Source organism: Nerophis lumbriciformis, linkage group LG02 (assembly GCF_033978685.3).
Source record: "Nerophis lumbriciformis linkage group LG02, RoL_Nlum_v2.1, whole genome shotgun sequence".
Taxonomy (NCBI): domain Eukaryota; kingdom Metazoa; phylum Chordata; class Actinopteri; order Syngnathiformes; family Syngnathidae; genus Nerophis; species Nerophis lumbriciformis.
Genome location: NC_084549.2, coordinates 7,202,501 through 7,220,000, shown reverse-complemented (window position 1 = coordinate 7,220,000; position 17,500 = coordinate 7,202,501). Strand labels below are relative to the sequence as shown.

At 41.7% G+C, this 17,500-nt stretch overlaps 1 protein-coding gene across 1 annotated transcript in view; it reads left to right on the top strand.

The window, feature by feature from the left end:
* Window positions 1–17,500, top strand: part of LOC133580422 (protocadherin-15-like) — an 888,230-nt gene that overhangs the window by 869,467 nt on the left and 1,263 nt on the right. The window contains exons 38-39 of the mRNA XM_061934831.1: window positions 11,505–11,619; window positions 11,756–13,733. Of these exons, the coding sequence (XP_061790815.1) occupies window positions 11,505–11,619; window positions 11,756–13,714 (2,074 nt within the window). The 3' untranslated portion in view covers window positions 13,715–13,733. The remainder of the gene's footprint in view (window positions 1–11,504; window positions 11,620–11,755; window positions 13,734–17,500) is intronic.

Genomic DNA, 17,500 nt, shown 5'->3' with positions numbered 1-17,500 from the left:
ATATTGATACCGATATCAACCGATACCGATATATACAGTCGTGGAATTAACACAACCAATTTGGACAACCAGGTATGGTGAAGATAAGGTCCTTTAAAAAAATAAAAAAATAAAAAAAAATAAGATAAAAAAATGAAAAACATTTTCTTGAATAAAAAAGAAAGTAAAACAATATAAAAACAGTTACATAGAAACTAGTAATTAATTACTAGTTTCTATGTAACTGTTTTTATATTGTTTTTATATTGTAAAAAAGAAAATAAAACAATATAAAAACAGTTACATAGAAACTAGTAATTAATTACTAGTTTCTATGTAACTGTTTTTATATTGTTTTATTTTCTTTTTTATTCAAGAAAATGTTTTTCATTTTTTTATCTTATTTTTGTTTTTTGTTTTGTTTTTTTTAAAGGACCTTATTTATTTTGTTTTATTTTCTTTTTTATTCAAGAAAATAAAACAATATAAAAACAGTTACATAGAAACTAGTAATTAATTACTAGTTTCTATGTAACTGTTTTTATATTGTTTTATTTTCTTTTTTATTCAAGAAAATGTTTTTCATTTTTTTATCTTATTTTTTTTATTTTTTTTTATTTTTTTAAAGGACCTTATTTATTTTGTTTTATTTTCTTTTTTATTCAAGAAAATAAAACAATATAAAAACAGTTACATAGAAACTAGTAATTAATTACTAGTTTCTATGTAACTGTTTTTATATTGTTTTATTTTCTTTTTTATTCAAGAAAATAAAACAATATAAAAACAGTTACATAGAAACTAGTAATTAATTACTAGTTTCTATGTAACTGTTTTTATATTGTTTTATTTTCTTTTTTTATTCAAGAAAATGTTTTTAATTTTTTTATCTTATTTTTTTTAATTTTTTTAAAGGACCTTATTTATTTTGTTTTATTTTCTTTTTTATTCAAGAAAATAAAACAATATAAAAACAGTTACATAGAAACTAGTAATTAATTACTAGTTTCTATGTAACTGTTTTTATATTGTTTTATTTTCTTTTTTATTCAAGAAAATGTTTTTCATTTTTTTATCTTATTTTTTTTTTTTTTTTTTTTTTTTTTTAAAGGACCTTATTTAAAGGACCTTATTTATTTATTATTCCTAATTTGGACAACCAGGTATGGTGAAGATAAGGTCCTTTAAAAAAATAAATAAATAAATAAAAAATAAGATAAAAAAATGAAAAACATTTTCTTGAATAAAAAAGAAAGTAAAACAATATAAAAACAGTTACATAGAAACTAGTAATTAATTACTAGTTTCTATGTAACTGTTTTTATATTGTAAAAAAGAAAATAAAACAATATAAAAACAGTTACACAGAAACTAGTAATGAATTACTAGTTTCTATGTAACTGTTTTTATATTGTTTTATTTTCTTTTTTATTCAAGAAAATGTTTTTCATTTTTTTATCTTATTTTTTTTAATTTTTTTAAAGGACCTTATTTAAAGGACCTTATTTATTTATTATGCCTAATTTGGACAACCAGGTATGGTGAAGATAAGGTCCTTTAAAAAAATAAATAAATTAAAAAAAATAAGATAAAAAAATGAAAAACATTTTCTTGAATAAAAAAAGAAAATAAAACAATATAAAAACAGTTACATAGAAACTAGTAATTAATTACTAGTTTCTATGTAACTGTTTTTATATTGTTTTATTTTCTTTTTTATTCAAGAAAATGTTTTTTATTTTATTTTTGATTCAAGAAAATGTTTTTCATTTTCTTATCTTATTTTTTTTTTTTTTTTTTTTTTAAGGACCTTATCTTCACCATACCTGGTTGTCCAAATTAGGCATAATAAATAAATTAAAAAAAAATAAGATAAAAAAATGAAAAACATTTTCTTGAATAAAAAAGAAAATAAAACAATATAAAAACAGTTACATAGAAACTAGTAATTAATGAAAATGAGTCAAAATAATTGTTAAAGGTTAGTACTATTAGTGGACCAGCAGCACGCACAATCATGTGTGCTTACGGACTGTATCCCTTGCAGACTGTATTGATATATAATGTAGGAACCACAATGTTAATAACTGAAATAAACAACCCTTTTGTGTGAATGAGTGGGTGTAAATGGGAGAGGGTTTTTTTTTGGGTTGGTGCACTAATTGTAAGTGTATCTTTATATCTGTTTTTTATGTTGATTTAATAAAAAAATAAATGATTTTTTTTTTTTTTTTAAACGATACCGATAATAAAAAAAAAAACGATACCGATAATTTCCAATATTACATTTTAAAGCATTTATCGGACATCTCTACTTTTGACCCAGCAGATTTGGTCACATTTTCAGTAGATAAATAAATTCATAAAAGAATCAAACTTTTTAGAGGCGGTATAGTACCGAATATGATTCATTAGTATTGCGGTACTATACTAATACCGGTATACTGTACACATACTTGCCAACCCCTCCCGAATTTTCCGGGAGACTCCCGAAATTCAGCTTCTCTCCCGAAAACCTCCCGGGACAAATATTCTCCCGAAAATCTCCCGATTTTCAGCCGGAGCTGGGAAGCCACGCCCCCTCCAGCTCCATGCGGACCTGAGTGAGGACAGCCTTTTTTCATGACGGGAGGACAACAGGGTGACAAGAACTAAATCATCCAGACTAGAGATAAATTGTAGTATTATGTTTATTTTACCTAAAAATAAATATATTTATTAATTAAAAAAACAAACTATATTTTGCTAAAAACATCAAAATTAATTGTATTTTTATTTGTATTTTTTCGTGACTCCTTATTACATCCAGCCATAGAATTATACATTAAAATAAACATATTTGAAATAATTGATTTTAAATGATCATAATAATTCATTTAAAATGACCATATTTAATTATTAAAATAATTGCTTGTTTATCAACAACTTTAGCATTTTATTCATTACATTTTTGAAACTCTCAGAAGCCAAGTTATGTTATATTCCTTAATATTTATTTATGCAAGTTTGAAGTATCAACTATCTAAACACAGTTTGTTTGCATATTTTCAGGATGTAGAGATATATATATATATATATATATATATATATATATATATATATATATATATATATATATATATATATATATATATATATATATATATATATATATATATATGAAATACTTGACTTGGTGAATTCTAGCTGTCAATATACTCCTCCCCTCTTAACCACTTCCCCAACCACGTCCCACCCCACCCCCGACCACGCCCCCAGCCCCCACCTCCCGAAATCGGAGGTCTCAAGGTTGGCAAGTATGCATAAACACATCACCAAAACATTAGTAAAAAAAATGATATCTAGCAAAAGTGGTCATTTTCTGCAGTACAAACCAGACCAAAAGCAACTTTGCTATATCAACAGCAGCCGCTCGCTCTTTCTCACTTGCGCCAACACGTGCACATATGGCACTTAGCCAGTGATGCGTTTGCAGCCACACAAAAAGTCGGACAACTCCAACACCACACATAAAGTGTCATTCCAGGTCATTACACTATGATTTACCAATCAAATGTGTGCTTATTCTAGTGTCATTTATTAGGAATCTTAATTTATAAATATTAATCATGAAATGCTGTTGGTTCTTAACCTTGTTGGAGGTACCAAACCCCACCAGTTTCATATGCGCATTCACCGAACCCTTCTTTAGTGAAAAATAAAATGTTTTTTTTTTTTCAAATTCAAGACAAAGTTAGATGTTTTTGGTAACACTTTAGTATGGGGAACATTTTCTAAGTAACAAAGACTTAATTTAGAGTTATTTGGTTAGGGTTCGGGTTAGAGGGTTAGGGCCAGGGTTAGAGGGTTAGGGTTATAATAAGGCCATGCCGAATAAGGCATTAATAAGTACGTAATAATGACTAGTTAAGAGCCAATATGTTGCTAATTTGCGTGTTAATACGCAACTAATTAATGGTGAATATGTTCCCAATACTAAAGTGTTACCATGTTTTTTTTACTGGTGCACAAAATGAACCGTGCATGAACATCACATTGTTCAAACAACAAAACCAACACAGTGCATAAACTCACAACAAATTACACATCTGCAAATCAGTCTGACTTCTGCTGTTGTCGTATCCGTAATACGCCGATTGGGAGAAGTTTTTATTTACACGATGAGTCGGGTGTGTCTTGACCTTTGCCGAACCCCTGAGCCCGACTCACCGAACCCCTAGGGTTTTATCGAACCCAGGTTAAGAACCACTTTGTTAGTATATGAGGGTGACAAGCATTAAATCATCCAGACTACAGATAAATTGTAGTATTATGTTTATTTTACCTAAAAATAAATATATTTATTAATAAAAAAAATAAAAAAATAAATACATTTTTACTATATTTTGCTAAAACAGCATCGCGTGGACATCGGGGGCGGTGCCTCTGGATTGGCAGACCGGGGTGGTGGTTCCTCTCTTTAAGAAGGGGAACCGGAGGGTGTGTTCTAACTATCGTGGGATCACACTCCTCAGCCTTCCCGGTAAGGTCTATTCAGGTGTACTGGAGAGGAGGCTACGCCGGATAGTCGAACCTCGGATTCAGGAGGAACAGTGTGGTTTTCGTCCTGGTCGTGGAACTGTGGACCAGCTCTATACTCACGGCAGGGTCCTTGAGGGTGCATGGGAGTTTGCCCAACCAGTCTACATGTGTTTTGTGGACTTGGAGAAGGCATTCGACCGTGTCCCTCGGGAAGTCCTGTGGGGAGTGCTCAGAGAGTATGGGGTATCGGACTGTCTGATTGTGGCAGTCCGCTCCCTGTATGCCCTGTGCCAGAGCTTGGTCTGCATTGCCGGCAGTAAGTCGGACACGTTTCCAGTGAGGGTTGGACTCCGCCAAGGCTGCCCTTTGTCACCCATTCTGTTCATAACTTTTATGGACAGAATTTCTAGGCGCAGTCAAGGCGTTGAGGGGATCTGGTTTGGTGGCTGCAGGATTAGGTCTCTGCTTTTTGCAGATGATGTGGTCCCGATGGCTTCATCTGGCCAGGATCTTCAGCTCTCACTGGATCGGTTTGCAGCCGAGTGTGAAGCGACTGGGATGAGAATCAGCACCTCCGAGTCCGAGTCCATGGTTCTCGCCCAGAAAAGGGTGGAGTGCCATCTCCGGGTTGGGGAGGAGATTTTGCCCCAAGTGGAGGAGTTCAAGTACCTCGGAGTCTTGTTCACGAGTGGGGGAAGAGTGGATCGTGAGATCGACAGGCGGATCGGTGCGGCGTCTTCAGTAATGCGGACGCTGTATCGATCCGTTGTGGTGAAGAAGGAGCTGAGCCGGAAGGCAAAGCTCTCAATTTACCGGTCGATCTACGTTCCCATCCTCACCTATGGTCACGAGCTTTGGGTTATGACCGAAAGGACAAGATCACGGGTACAAGCGGCCGAAATGAGTTTCCTCCGCCGAGTGGCGGGGCTCTCCCTTAGAGATAGGGTGAGAAGCTCTGCCATCCGGGAGGAGCTCAAAGTAAAGCCGCTGCTCCTCCACATGGAGAGGAGCCAGATGAGGTGGTTCGGGCATCTGGTCAGGATGCCACCCGAACGCCTCCCTAGGGAGGTGTTTAGGGCACGTCCGACCGGTAGGAGGCCGCGGGGAAGACCCAGGACACGTTGGGAAGACTATGTCTCCCGGCTGGCCTGGGAACGCCTCGGGGTCCCCCGGGAGGAGCTGGACGAAGTGGCTGGGGAGAGGGAAGTCTGGGCTTCCCTGCTTAGGCTGCTGCCCCCGCGACCCGACCTCGGATAAGCGGAAGAAGATAGATGGATGGATGGACTTTTTTTTTTTTTTAAAAACGATACCGATAATAATAAAAAAACGATACCGATAATTTCCAATATTACATTTTAAAGCATTTATCGGACATCTCTACTTTTGACCCAGCAGATTTGGTCACATTTTCAGTAGATAAATACATTCATAAAAGAATCAAACTTTTTAGAGGCGGTATAGTACCGAATATGATTCATTAGTATTGCGGTACTATACTAATACCGGTATACTGTACACATACTTGCCAACCCCTCCCGAATTTTCCGGGAGACTCCCGAAATTCAGCTCCTCTCCCGAAAACCTCCCGGGACAAATATTCTCCCGAAAATCTCCCGATTTTCAGCCGGAGCTGGGAAGCTACGCCCCCTCCAGCTCCATGCGGACCTGAGCGAGGACAGCCTTTTTTCATGACGGGAGGACAACAGGGGTGACAATAACTAAATCATCCAGACTACAGATAAATTGTAGTATTATGTTTATTTTACCTAAAAATAAATATATTTATTAATTAAAAAAACAACTATATTTTGCTAAAAACATCAAAATTAATTGTATTTTTATTTGTATTTTTTCGTGACTCCTTATTACATCCAGCCATAGAATTATACATTAAAATAAACATATTTGAATTAATTGATTTTAACTGATCATAATAATTCATTTAAAATGACCATATTTAATTATTAAAATAATTGCTTGTTTATCAACAACTTTAGCATTTTATTCATTACATTTTTGAAACTCTCAGAAGCCAAGTTATGTTATATTCCTTAATATTTATTTATGCAAGTTTGAAGTATCAATTATCTAAACACAGTTTGTTTGCATATTTTCAGGATGTAGATATATATATATATATATGTATGAAATACTTGACTTGGTGAATTCTAGCTGTCAATATACTCCTCTCCTCTTAACCACGCCCCCAACCACACCCCGCCCCATCCCCGACCTCCCGAAATCGGAGGTCTCAAGGTTGGCAAGTATGACTGTACAACCCTAGTCTACACTCAGGTCAGCCAAACATAGTCTGGTCACGTGTTAAGGACTACAATTAATAACAAGTATTGCTGCAATTTCAACTTGTTTAATTATGCTTTTTGAGTGGTGCCCTGTAAGTATGAACGTGTAATTTGCGGGCGTTTGTTCTAAGTTGCCAATTACACCTCCCGTATGGCACGAACACGCGGCAAAAAGGTGTAACAGCTGCCGCCACAGCGTTGTTCATTAAACCCCCCCGGCGGTGGTAGCAGCAGGTGACGGCGAGGACTCGTGCGGCGTGTGTTTTTTTTTTTTTACAAGAAGAAGCTTTTACAATTTACTGCCTTTTTAAAATCACTCGAAAGAAAATCTGACAAGTCATAAAGGGCGGCCATGTGGCCAATTTGCGCTGGTTAATGAGTGTCGCGCGGCGGTGACGAGATCAGTGTTTATTTCCATCGCGGGGCGCACTTCAAGCCTTTTTTTGAGTCGCTGCCACACGCTGGAAACGAGACGGCGATGCTAATTGTCGTCTTTTTTTGTTCCTTACGTCAGCGATCGATTCTATTTCAGCTCGTTCGAGGCCGCGGAACCCAATTAAGGGTTATTTTTGTTTCAATGGCATGTTTTTGCACAGTCCTGGAAAACAACGGAAGGCGTCTTGCGCTTTTATTACGAACAGTCCCCAAGAAAAGAGGCCAAATATAAAATACAGTAAATGGCCTGGGGGTGTGGATGTGGTTTCTAAACAGTGCATGGGATAAAAGGTTGTGCTGCATCAAGTGTTTAATGGACTCTTAGGCGTTACTTAGGCAGCACACGGCTGCTTTCCCACTTCAGCGTGTTTGGGTTCTTGTGATTTATTCAGATTTGTCAGCAAATGTGCACTCAACTGTGGAAGAAATAAAAGCTTAGGGACATTGCATTTGAACATTATTCACATTATATCAGGGGTCTCAAACACGTGGCACCTTAATATGAATATTGAATGTTAGTGCGGCCCGCAAGTTTTATATGAATGCCGCTTGACAGCGTCATACTTGTTAACCCTCCCGATTTTTCCGGGAGACTCACGAATTTCAGTGCTCCTCCCGGAAATCTCCAGGGGCAACCATTCTCCCGAATTTCTGACGATTTTCACCCAGACAACAATATTAATGCCTCTACAGCCTGTACAAACAGCGTGCCGGCACAGTCACATGTTGTATTTGGCCTCTGTAGACACACGTAAGCGACTGCAAGACATACTTGTCACACTGAGGGTGGCCGTCTAAACAACTTTAACACTGTTACAAATATGCGCCACACTGTGAACCCACACCAAACAAAAATGACAAACACATTTCGACAGTGAAACCTGGAGAGGCGTGATTGGGAAGAATGGCTGCCTGAGCGGTGTTTTGTTATTGGACTTTTGTGCCCGTCACAGATTGTCCATAACGAACACCATGTTCAAACATAAGGGTGTCCATATGTGCACTTGGCACCAGGACACCCTAGGCCGCAGTTCCATGATCGACTTTGTAGTTGTGTCATCGGATTTTCGGCCTCATGTTTTGGACATTCGGGTGAAGAGAGGGGCGGAGCTTTCTACCGATCACCACCTGGTGGTGAGTTGGCTGCGATGGTGGGGGAGGATGCCGGACAGACCTGGCAGGCCCAAACGCATTGTGAGGGTTTGCTGGGAACGTCTAGCAGAGTCTCCTGTCAGAGAGAGTTTCAATTCCCACCTCCGGAAGAACTTTGAACATGTCACGAGGGAGGTGCTGGACATTGAGTCCGAATGGACCATGTTCCGCACCTCTATTGTCGAGGCGGCTGATTGGAGCTGTGGCCGCAAGGTAGTTGGTGCTTGTCGTGACGGTAATCCTAGAACCCGTTGGTGGACACCGGCGGTGAGGGATGCCGTCAAGCTGAAGAAGGAGTCCTATCGGGTTCTTTTGGCTCATAGGACTCCTGAGGCAGCGGACAGGTACCGACAGGCCAAGCGGTGTGCGGCTTCAGCGGTCGCGGAGGCAAAAACTCGGACATGGGAGGAGTTCGGTGAGGCCATGGAAAACGACTTCCGGACGGCTTCGAAGCAATTCTGGACCACCATCCGCCGCCTCAGGAAGGGGAAGCAGTGCACTATCAACACCGTGTATGGCGAGGATGGTGTTCTGCTGACCTCGACTGCGGATGTTGTGGATCGGTGGAGTGAATACTTCGAATCAATCAATCAATCTTTATTTATATAGCCCTAAATCACAAGTGTCTCAAAGGGCTGCACAAGCCACAACGACATCCTCGGTACAAAGCCCACATAAGGGCAAGGAAAAACTCACCCCTGTGGGACGTCGATGTGAATGACTATGAGAAACCTTGGAGAGGACCGCATATGTGGGTAACCCCCGCCCTCTAGGGAGACCGAATGCAATGGATGTCGAGTGGGTCTAACATAATATTGTGGGAGTACAGTCAATAGTGGATCCAGCATAACAGTAAGAGTCCAGTCCACAGTGGGGTCAGCAGGAAACCATCCCGAGCGGAGATGGGTCAGCAGCGCAGAGATGTTCCCAACCGATACACAGGCGAGCGGTCCACCCCGGGTCCCGACCCCGGACAGCCAGCACCCCATCCATGGCCACCCGACCTGAGTGTCTCCCCCTCCACGAGGGATAGGGGAGAGCAGAGGAGAAAAGAAAAGAAACGGCAGATCAACTGGTCTAAAAAAAAAAAGGGGGCTATTCAAAGGCTAGAGTATACAAATGAGTTTTAAGATGGGACTTAAATGCTTCTACTGAGGTAGCATCTCTAACTGTTACCGGGAGGGCATTCCATAGTACTGGAGCCCGAATAGAAAACGCTCTATAGCCCGCAGACTAAGCCGGAGTTCTTTGAACGCAGATTTCTTGCCGGGACATATGGTACAATACAATCGGCAAGATAGGACGGAGCTAGACCGTGTAGTATTTTATACGTAAGTAGTAAAACCTTAAAGTCACATCTTAAGTGCACAGGAAGCCAGTGCAGGTGAGCCAGTATAGGCGTAATATGATCAAACTTTCTTGTTCTTGTCAAAAGTCTAGCAGCCGCATTTTGTACCAATTGTAATCTTTTAATGCTAGACATAGGGAGACCCACTGTGAGCCCACGCCGAACAAGAATGACAAACACATTTCGGGAGAACATCCGCACCCTAACACAGTGTTCACAGCGCGGCGCATATTTGTAACAGTGATAAAGTTGTTTAGACGGCCACCCTCAGTGTGACCTGTATGGCTGTTGACCAAGTATGTCTTGCAGTCACGTGTGTCTGCAGAAGCCTCATACAACATGTGACTTGTCCGGCACGCTGTTTGTATGATGAAAAAGCGGATGCGACGACATGTTGTACGTCCCTTAATATTGTTTTCCAGGTGGAATTCGGGAGAATGGTTGCCCCGGGAGATTGTCGGGAGGGGCACTGAAATTCGGGAGGGTTGGCAAGTATGTTACTAGGGCCATTCAAAGAAGGTGAATTCATTAAAAAGTGCATGTTAGATTTTTTTAAGAAATCTTTTCTTGCGGCCCAGCCTCACCCAGTTTCTGCATCCAGTAAATTGACTTTGAGACCCCTGCATTATATGCACCTAGAAACGTACCACGACGTTATATGTGTGTTGTACATTTGTTGTGTTTGAATTGTGCATATTTTTACTTGTGCAAAACCCCAAAGGCAGTGAAGTTGTCACGTTGTGTAAATGGTAAATAAAAACAGAATACAATGATTTGCAAATCCTTTTCAACCAATATTCAATTGAATAGACTGCAAAGACAAGATACTTAACGTTCGAACTGGTAAACGTTGTTAGTTTTTGCAAATATTAGCTCATTTGGAATTGGATGCCCGCAACATGTTTCAAAAAAGCTGGCACAAGTGGCAAAAAGGACTGAGAAAGTTGAGGAATGCGCGTCAAACACTTATTTGGAACATCCCACAGGTGAACAGGCTAATTGGGAAGAGGTGGGTGCCATGATTGGGTGTAAAAGCAGCTTCCGTGAAATGCTCAGTCATTCACAAACAAGGATGGGGGTGAGGGTCACCACTTTGTCAACAAATGCGTGAGCAAATTGTCGAACAGTTTAAGAACAACTTTTCTCAACCAGCTATTGCAAGGAATTTAGGGATTTCACCATCTACGGTCCGTAATATCATCAAAAGGTTCAGAAGAAATCACTGCACGTAAGGCCGAAAACAAACACTCAGGCGGCACTGCATCAAAAACAGGCATCAGTGTGTAAAGGATATCACCACATGGGCTCAGAAACACTTCAGAAAACCACTGTCAGTAACTACAGTCCGTCGCTACATCTGTAAGTGCAAGTTAAAACTCTACTATGCAAGGCGAAAACCGTTTATCAACAACACCCAGAAACGCCGCCGGCTTTGCTGGGCCCGAGCTCATCTGAGATGGACTGATGCAAAGTGGAAAAGTGTTCTGTGGTCTGCACGTAAGCGGCAATGCCCGTGACTTTCGACCCCTCAGGCGGTGCTTCATCAAAAATAGACATAAAAAATATTAAGTTTCTCAGTTCGAACATTAAATATCTTGTCTTTGCAGTCTATTCAATTGAATATAAATCGAAAAGGATTTGCAAATCATTGTATTCTGTTTTTATTTACGATTTACTCAACGTGCCAACTTCACTGGTTTTGGGTTGTGTAAATGTTGTCCAAAGTAAGTAAATATGTCCTATTTTTGCACCTATCTTGTTTCAAGGTACGACATCCCTCAGTACGGCAGTCGCCGGAGGTTGATAGCTCCGATGTACGATGAATATGGAGAGGTGATTATGGAAGATGACGGTTATTACTACAGTCCACATGGCCCAGAGGTACTTCCTTTCTATGAGTGTGTATCAAAAGTATTGTTGTATTATTAAAAGAGAAGATTCAATGCCATGTTGCAGTCCAATACTATAATCAGAATTCTTAGAAAAAGTTGTTCAATTGAATGTGAAACTGTCATAGGGGCGCGGCAGAGGCAGGGGCCGTGGCGGCGTGCAGGGCCGGGGCCCACCAAAGAGGGTTGCATTTAGGGACGAAGAGGAAACGGAGCCAGCTGAACCAGAAGGGGACTCCGAGCCTTCCAAGGCTGCCAAAAGGCTGAAATCTGTCATCAAACTCAGCAAACTCCTGGCGGCCAGCAAGAGAGGAGAGCAGCCGTCTACTGCCGCTGGCCCGTCTCCATGGAAGAAAGCCAGGATGTTCAAGATGTTCGGCGTCAAGAAGAAGGATAAAGACTATGCCAAACTGATGTCGGCCCGCCGTATTGACAGCCAGGACAGTCTGACTGATGGCCCGTCACCTGCGGGACCGATCGACAGCAAGTCGAGCGCCCGAAGCCAGCTCGGCAAAGTTTTGAAGAAAATCAAGCTGGGCAGGAAGTTGCAGGCCCGTAGAAAGTCACAGAGTAGCATAAGTGCCACTGGCAGTGAGAGAGATGAAGAGGCTTCGCAAGTCACCAGTGAGGATGAGAATAAATCTAAAGTGTCCATTAGTGTGACGGAAAGTGAGCCAGAAGCAGTTGCGAGTGGTAGCAGTAAGGAGAAAGACTCAGATGATGAGTCATCAGAGAAAAGCAGTGTGGACAGAGACTATCTCAAAGTGGATTTGGACCGGGACGATGCCAACGAAAGCACCGTGGACTCAGAAGAAGAGCCAGATGAATTGCCTGGAGAATCGGATGAGGAAAGCGAGTCTAAGTCTGAGGTGGAAGAAAGCGAAAAGGGATCTGTCAGTGAGAAAGAATCAACTACTGAAAAAGAATCAGATTCAGAGAAGCCATCAGGGACAGACAAAGAGTCAGAGACAGAGAAAGAATCAGAGTCTGAGCAAGAGTCGGACACAGAGAAAGAGTCGGACTCAGAGAAGGAGTCAGAGTCTGCCAAAGCGTCTGATTCTGAAAGAGGAACAGAATCAGGAACAGGGACTGCAACAGAGAAGGACACAAGCACAGAAAAGGATTCAGAAACAGAGGGTGATTCGGATAAAGAGTCCGAGGAAGAAGAGGTATCCGGAAGCGCTAAAGAAAGTGGGTCTTCTGCACGCTCGTCCATGAGATCATCAGCTACTGAGGCTAGCAAGGCGAGAGGTGGGAGTGGCAGCAGTAGCATCAGTGGTAGTGGACTGGAGAGTGGGAGTGGAAGTGACAGCAGGAGTGAGAGTGGTAGCAGAACTGTCAGCGGTAGTGGTAGCGTAAGAAGTCAAAGTGCAAGCGAGAGTGCTAGTCTCAGAGGGTCAGGGTCTTTATCTGGCTCCAGTTTGAGGTCATCACAGAGAACTAAAACTTCAAGAAGTGCGTTAACATCAGGGAAGTCCAGCGAGGAGCTTAGCGAAGCCGAATCAGGAACAGGAACGGTCAGTGAGGTGGAATCCGGATCAGGAAGTGAAGGCTCTTGGTCTCGAGGGACTGGTCGCAGGAAAATGTCTGCAGGTTCAGACTCAATCGGAGGATCATCCACCAGTAGTAAGATGACTGAAGAGAGTTCTTTGAGCAGCAAGGGAAGACCTGCAAGTACCGTGTCCTCCAGCGGGAGCTTTCGCTCCCAGAAGTCCATCCTGACTCATAAGTCTGAGGACACAATAACGGAGGAAAGTGAAGAAGAAGAGTCCGAGACTGCTGATGAAAGCAAAGATTCATCCGGTGACATCAGTGATGATGGCGCATATAGAAGGTCTAGTGTAGTATCCGAAGGTCCTGGTCCGTCCAGCCCTTATAGCGGTCTTCCCTATTCCTCTGAGCTCAGAAGTATCAGCGGCACTTCTGAAGAGACATACGCAGGACTGTCCCCAATTTCCGAGGCGGACGAAGACGCCATCTCCTCTGAGAAATCTTCAGCCAGAGGCTCCGGTTTGGACGCTGAGGACGCAGGAGAAACTGAGGCAACATCAGATTCTGACTCGGAGGGCAACCTGACAGCCTTCTAGGAAACATGGTGACTGTGAAGTAAGGAACAATCAATGATCTCTGCATGGGAGTGAACACATCCGCACTTTCTTCTCCACCCTGAGTGTCTGACACGTCCACTAAAGCTCTTTTCTCCCGCAGCACCTGTCTGCTGCGTCCACAACTCAAACTCAAATTTCACCACTCAAAACATTCATTGTCTTGTCTTCTCTGAGTGCACTTTAAAACCTTGCCTGGGTCTTGTGTGAAGGCTGGGGATCAAAGATCGTTGTTAGCTGGAGTGAAGACCTTATAGACCAGTGGTGTCAAACTCATTTTAGCTCAGGGGACAAAATCTACTCCCAACATGATAACTTAAAAATAAAGACACATTTTGCAGCTGAGTGTGAAGCGACTGGGATGAGTCCGAGTCCAAGGTTCTCGCCCGGAAAAGGGTGGAGTGCCATCTACGGGTTGCGGAGCAGACCCTGCCCCAAGTGGAGGAGTTAAAGTACCTCGGAGTCTTGTTCACGAGTGAGGGAAGAGTGGATCGTGAGATCGACAGGCGGATCGGTGCGGCGTCTTCAGTAATGCGGACGCCGTATCGATCCGTGTGGTGAAGAAGGAGCTGAGCCGGAAGGCAAAGCTCTCAATTTACCGGTCAATCTACGTTCCCATCCTCACCTATGGTCATGAGCTTTGGGTTATGACCGAAAAGACAAGATCACGGGTACAAGCGGCCGAAATGAGTTTCCTCCGCCGGGTGGCGGGGCTCTCCCTTAGAGATAGGGTGAGAAGCTCTGTCATCCGGGGGGAGCTCAAAGTAAAGCCGCTGCTCCTCCACATCGAGAGGAGCCAGATGAGGTGGTTCGGGCATCTGGTCAGGATGCCACCTGAACGCCTCCCTAGGGAGGTGTTTAGGGCACGTCCGACTGGTAGGAGGCCACGGGGAAGACCCAGGACACATTGGGAAGACTATGTCTCCCAGCTGGTCTGGGAACACCTCGGGATCCCCCGGGAAGAGCTGGATGAAGTGGCTGGGGAGAGGGAAGTCTGGGCTTCCCTGCTTAGGCTGCTGCCCCCTGCGACCCGACCTCGGATAAGCGGGAGAAGATGGATGGATGGATATTTATGTGCGCCCAGAAAATATGTCCCCAGTCACGAGTACAATGTGAAATGTACATATTTTGTCACAGATTACGTAACTAACAACATGTTTGATGATCAAAGCATGAACGTAATAATCCATATTTTGTATTCTCATCACTAATAAGCAGCGTAAATACATCGGAAGTGTCTTAAACAACAGCACATAGCTCCGCCCCCTTTGAAGTCTTGTGCGCTTGAATTGCTATTGCGACATCCAGTGGACACATTTAGAACAGCAGTTTCCTTCATTCAAAAATTGCCCCATCTCGGGTTGACCCGATACCAATATTTTGGTACCGGGTCGATAATTTTCTAAATAAAGGGGACCACAAAAAATGTAATTATTGGCTTTATTTTAACAACAAATCTTAGGGTACATGAAACATATGTTTATTATTGCAATTTAGTAACTAAATAAAATAGTGAACATACTAGACAACTTGTCTTTTAGTAGTAAGGAAACAAACAAAGACTCCTAATTAGTCTATGCAGTAACATATTATGTCATTTATACACCTATTATTTTGTACACATTATGAAGGACAAACTGTAAAAAATGATTATTAATCTACTTGTTCATTTACTGTTAATATCTGCTTATTTTCCGTTCCAACATGTTCTATCTACACTTTTGTTGAAATGTAATAATCACTTATTATTCTGTTGTTTGGATGCTTTACATTAGTTTTGGATGATACCACACATTTAGGTATCGATCCGATACCAAGTAGTTACAGGATCATACATTGCTCATAATTTAAGTTCTCATGTGTCCAGGGACGTATTTCCTGAGTTTATAAACATAATATGAATTTTTTTTAAACGAAAAAAATCGATGTAATCATAGTAGTATCGATTAGATACGCTCTTGTACTTGGTATCATTACAGTGGATGTCCATCCATGGCGTTTGTTTACATTGTGATGCCGGTGAGCTATTGTATCCTCCTACGGTGTGTAGTGAAGCATGTTTACCTATTCCTCGTCCTTCAGTGATAATGATACTTGTAAGAAACGTACTCTATTTGTCGCCATGGAGACGAGGATTAGTGATTTAGAAGTAGCTAAAACACTGCGGATGGACGTTAGCCGCTAGCTAGCTAGCCATGTCTTAAAGTACCTCTTCCTAAAGGAAGTTTCAGTGTTATAACTTCACCTTTATCTTTACTTTTTAAACCAAAATGTGTCCGTTCTCCCTTTTCTGTCTACACACTGTGTCTGCTTGTAAGTACTCTGTGTGTGCGCGCTGCCGAACATGCTCCTCTGCTCGTAAAACCAGCAAAGTCACGGACGTGACAACAACGCGCCGTCATGCCTGTTAAAAAAAGTGAAGGTGGGGGATTGGTACTTTTTAGAGGCGGTATAGTACTGAATATGATTCATTAGTATCGCGGTACTATACTAGTAGCGATATACCGTACTACCCTAGTCCCATCATTTTTCTACCTGGCAACTCATCTCGCAGGCCGGATGAAACATGTTGGTGGGCCAATCACATTCTTACACTAGTCCACTAAGTATCGCTACGATACCAAGTAACTAAAAGTAACTAAAAGTATTCCAAGTGACCACATTGAGCATTATCATTTCTGAGGACGCCTCAACTTAAATTTAAACGACTTCTCGTTTAAATTTGCTGTAAAATACCTTCATTTATTTTAATCTTTCAGGTTTTTTTTTACGGATACTGAAAATTTGCGAGAAATATCTTTCCAAAAACGTGCCTTGATAAAGAAGGAGTCGTCTTATATTCTGCTCATTTCTGTCTTGTCGTTAAAGTTAAAGTTAAAGTACCAATGATTGTCACACACACACTACATGTGGTGAAATTTGTCCTCTGCATTTGACCCATCCCCTTGTTCACCCCCTGGGAGGTGAGGGGAGCAGTGAGCAGCGGCGGTGGCCACGCCCGGGAATCATTTTTTTGTGATTTAACCCCCAATTCCAACCCTTGATGCTGAGTGCCAAGCAGGGAGGTAATGGCTCCCATTTTTATAGTCTTTGGTATGACTCGGCCGGGGTTTGAACTCACGACCTACCCATCTCAGGGCGGACACTCTAACCACTAGGCCACTGAGCGGGTTTAAAACTGACAGTGCGCCTTATAACCCGGTGCGCCTAATGTACGGAATAATTCTGCTTGTGCTTACCGACTTCAAGGCTATTTTATTAGGTACACGGTGCAATGATAAGTGTGACCAGTAGATGGCAGTCACACATAAGAGAATAAGTTAAAAGTTAAAGTACCAATGATTGTCACACACACACACTAGGTGTGGTGAAATGTGTCCTCTGCATTTGACCCATCCCCCTTGTTCACCCCCTGGGGAGGTGAGGGGAGCAGTGAGCAGCGGTGGTGGCCACGCCCAGGAATCATTTTGGGTGATTTAACCCGCAATTCCAACCCTTGATGCTGAGTGCCAAGCAGGGAGGTAATGGGTCACATTTTTTTGTAGTCTTTGGTATGACTCGGCCGGGGTTTGAACTCACGACCTACCGATCTCAGGGCGGACACTCTAACCACTAGGCCACTGAGCAGGTTTAAAACTGACAGTTCACCTTATAACCCGGTGTGCCTAATGTACGGAATAATTCTGCTTGTGCTTACCGACCGCGAAGCTATTTTATTTGGTACATGGTGCAATGATAAGTGTGACCAGTAGATGGCAGTCAAACATA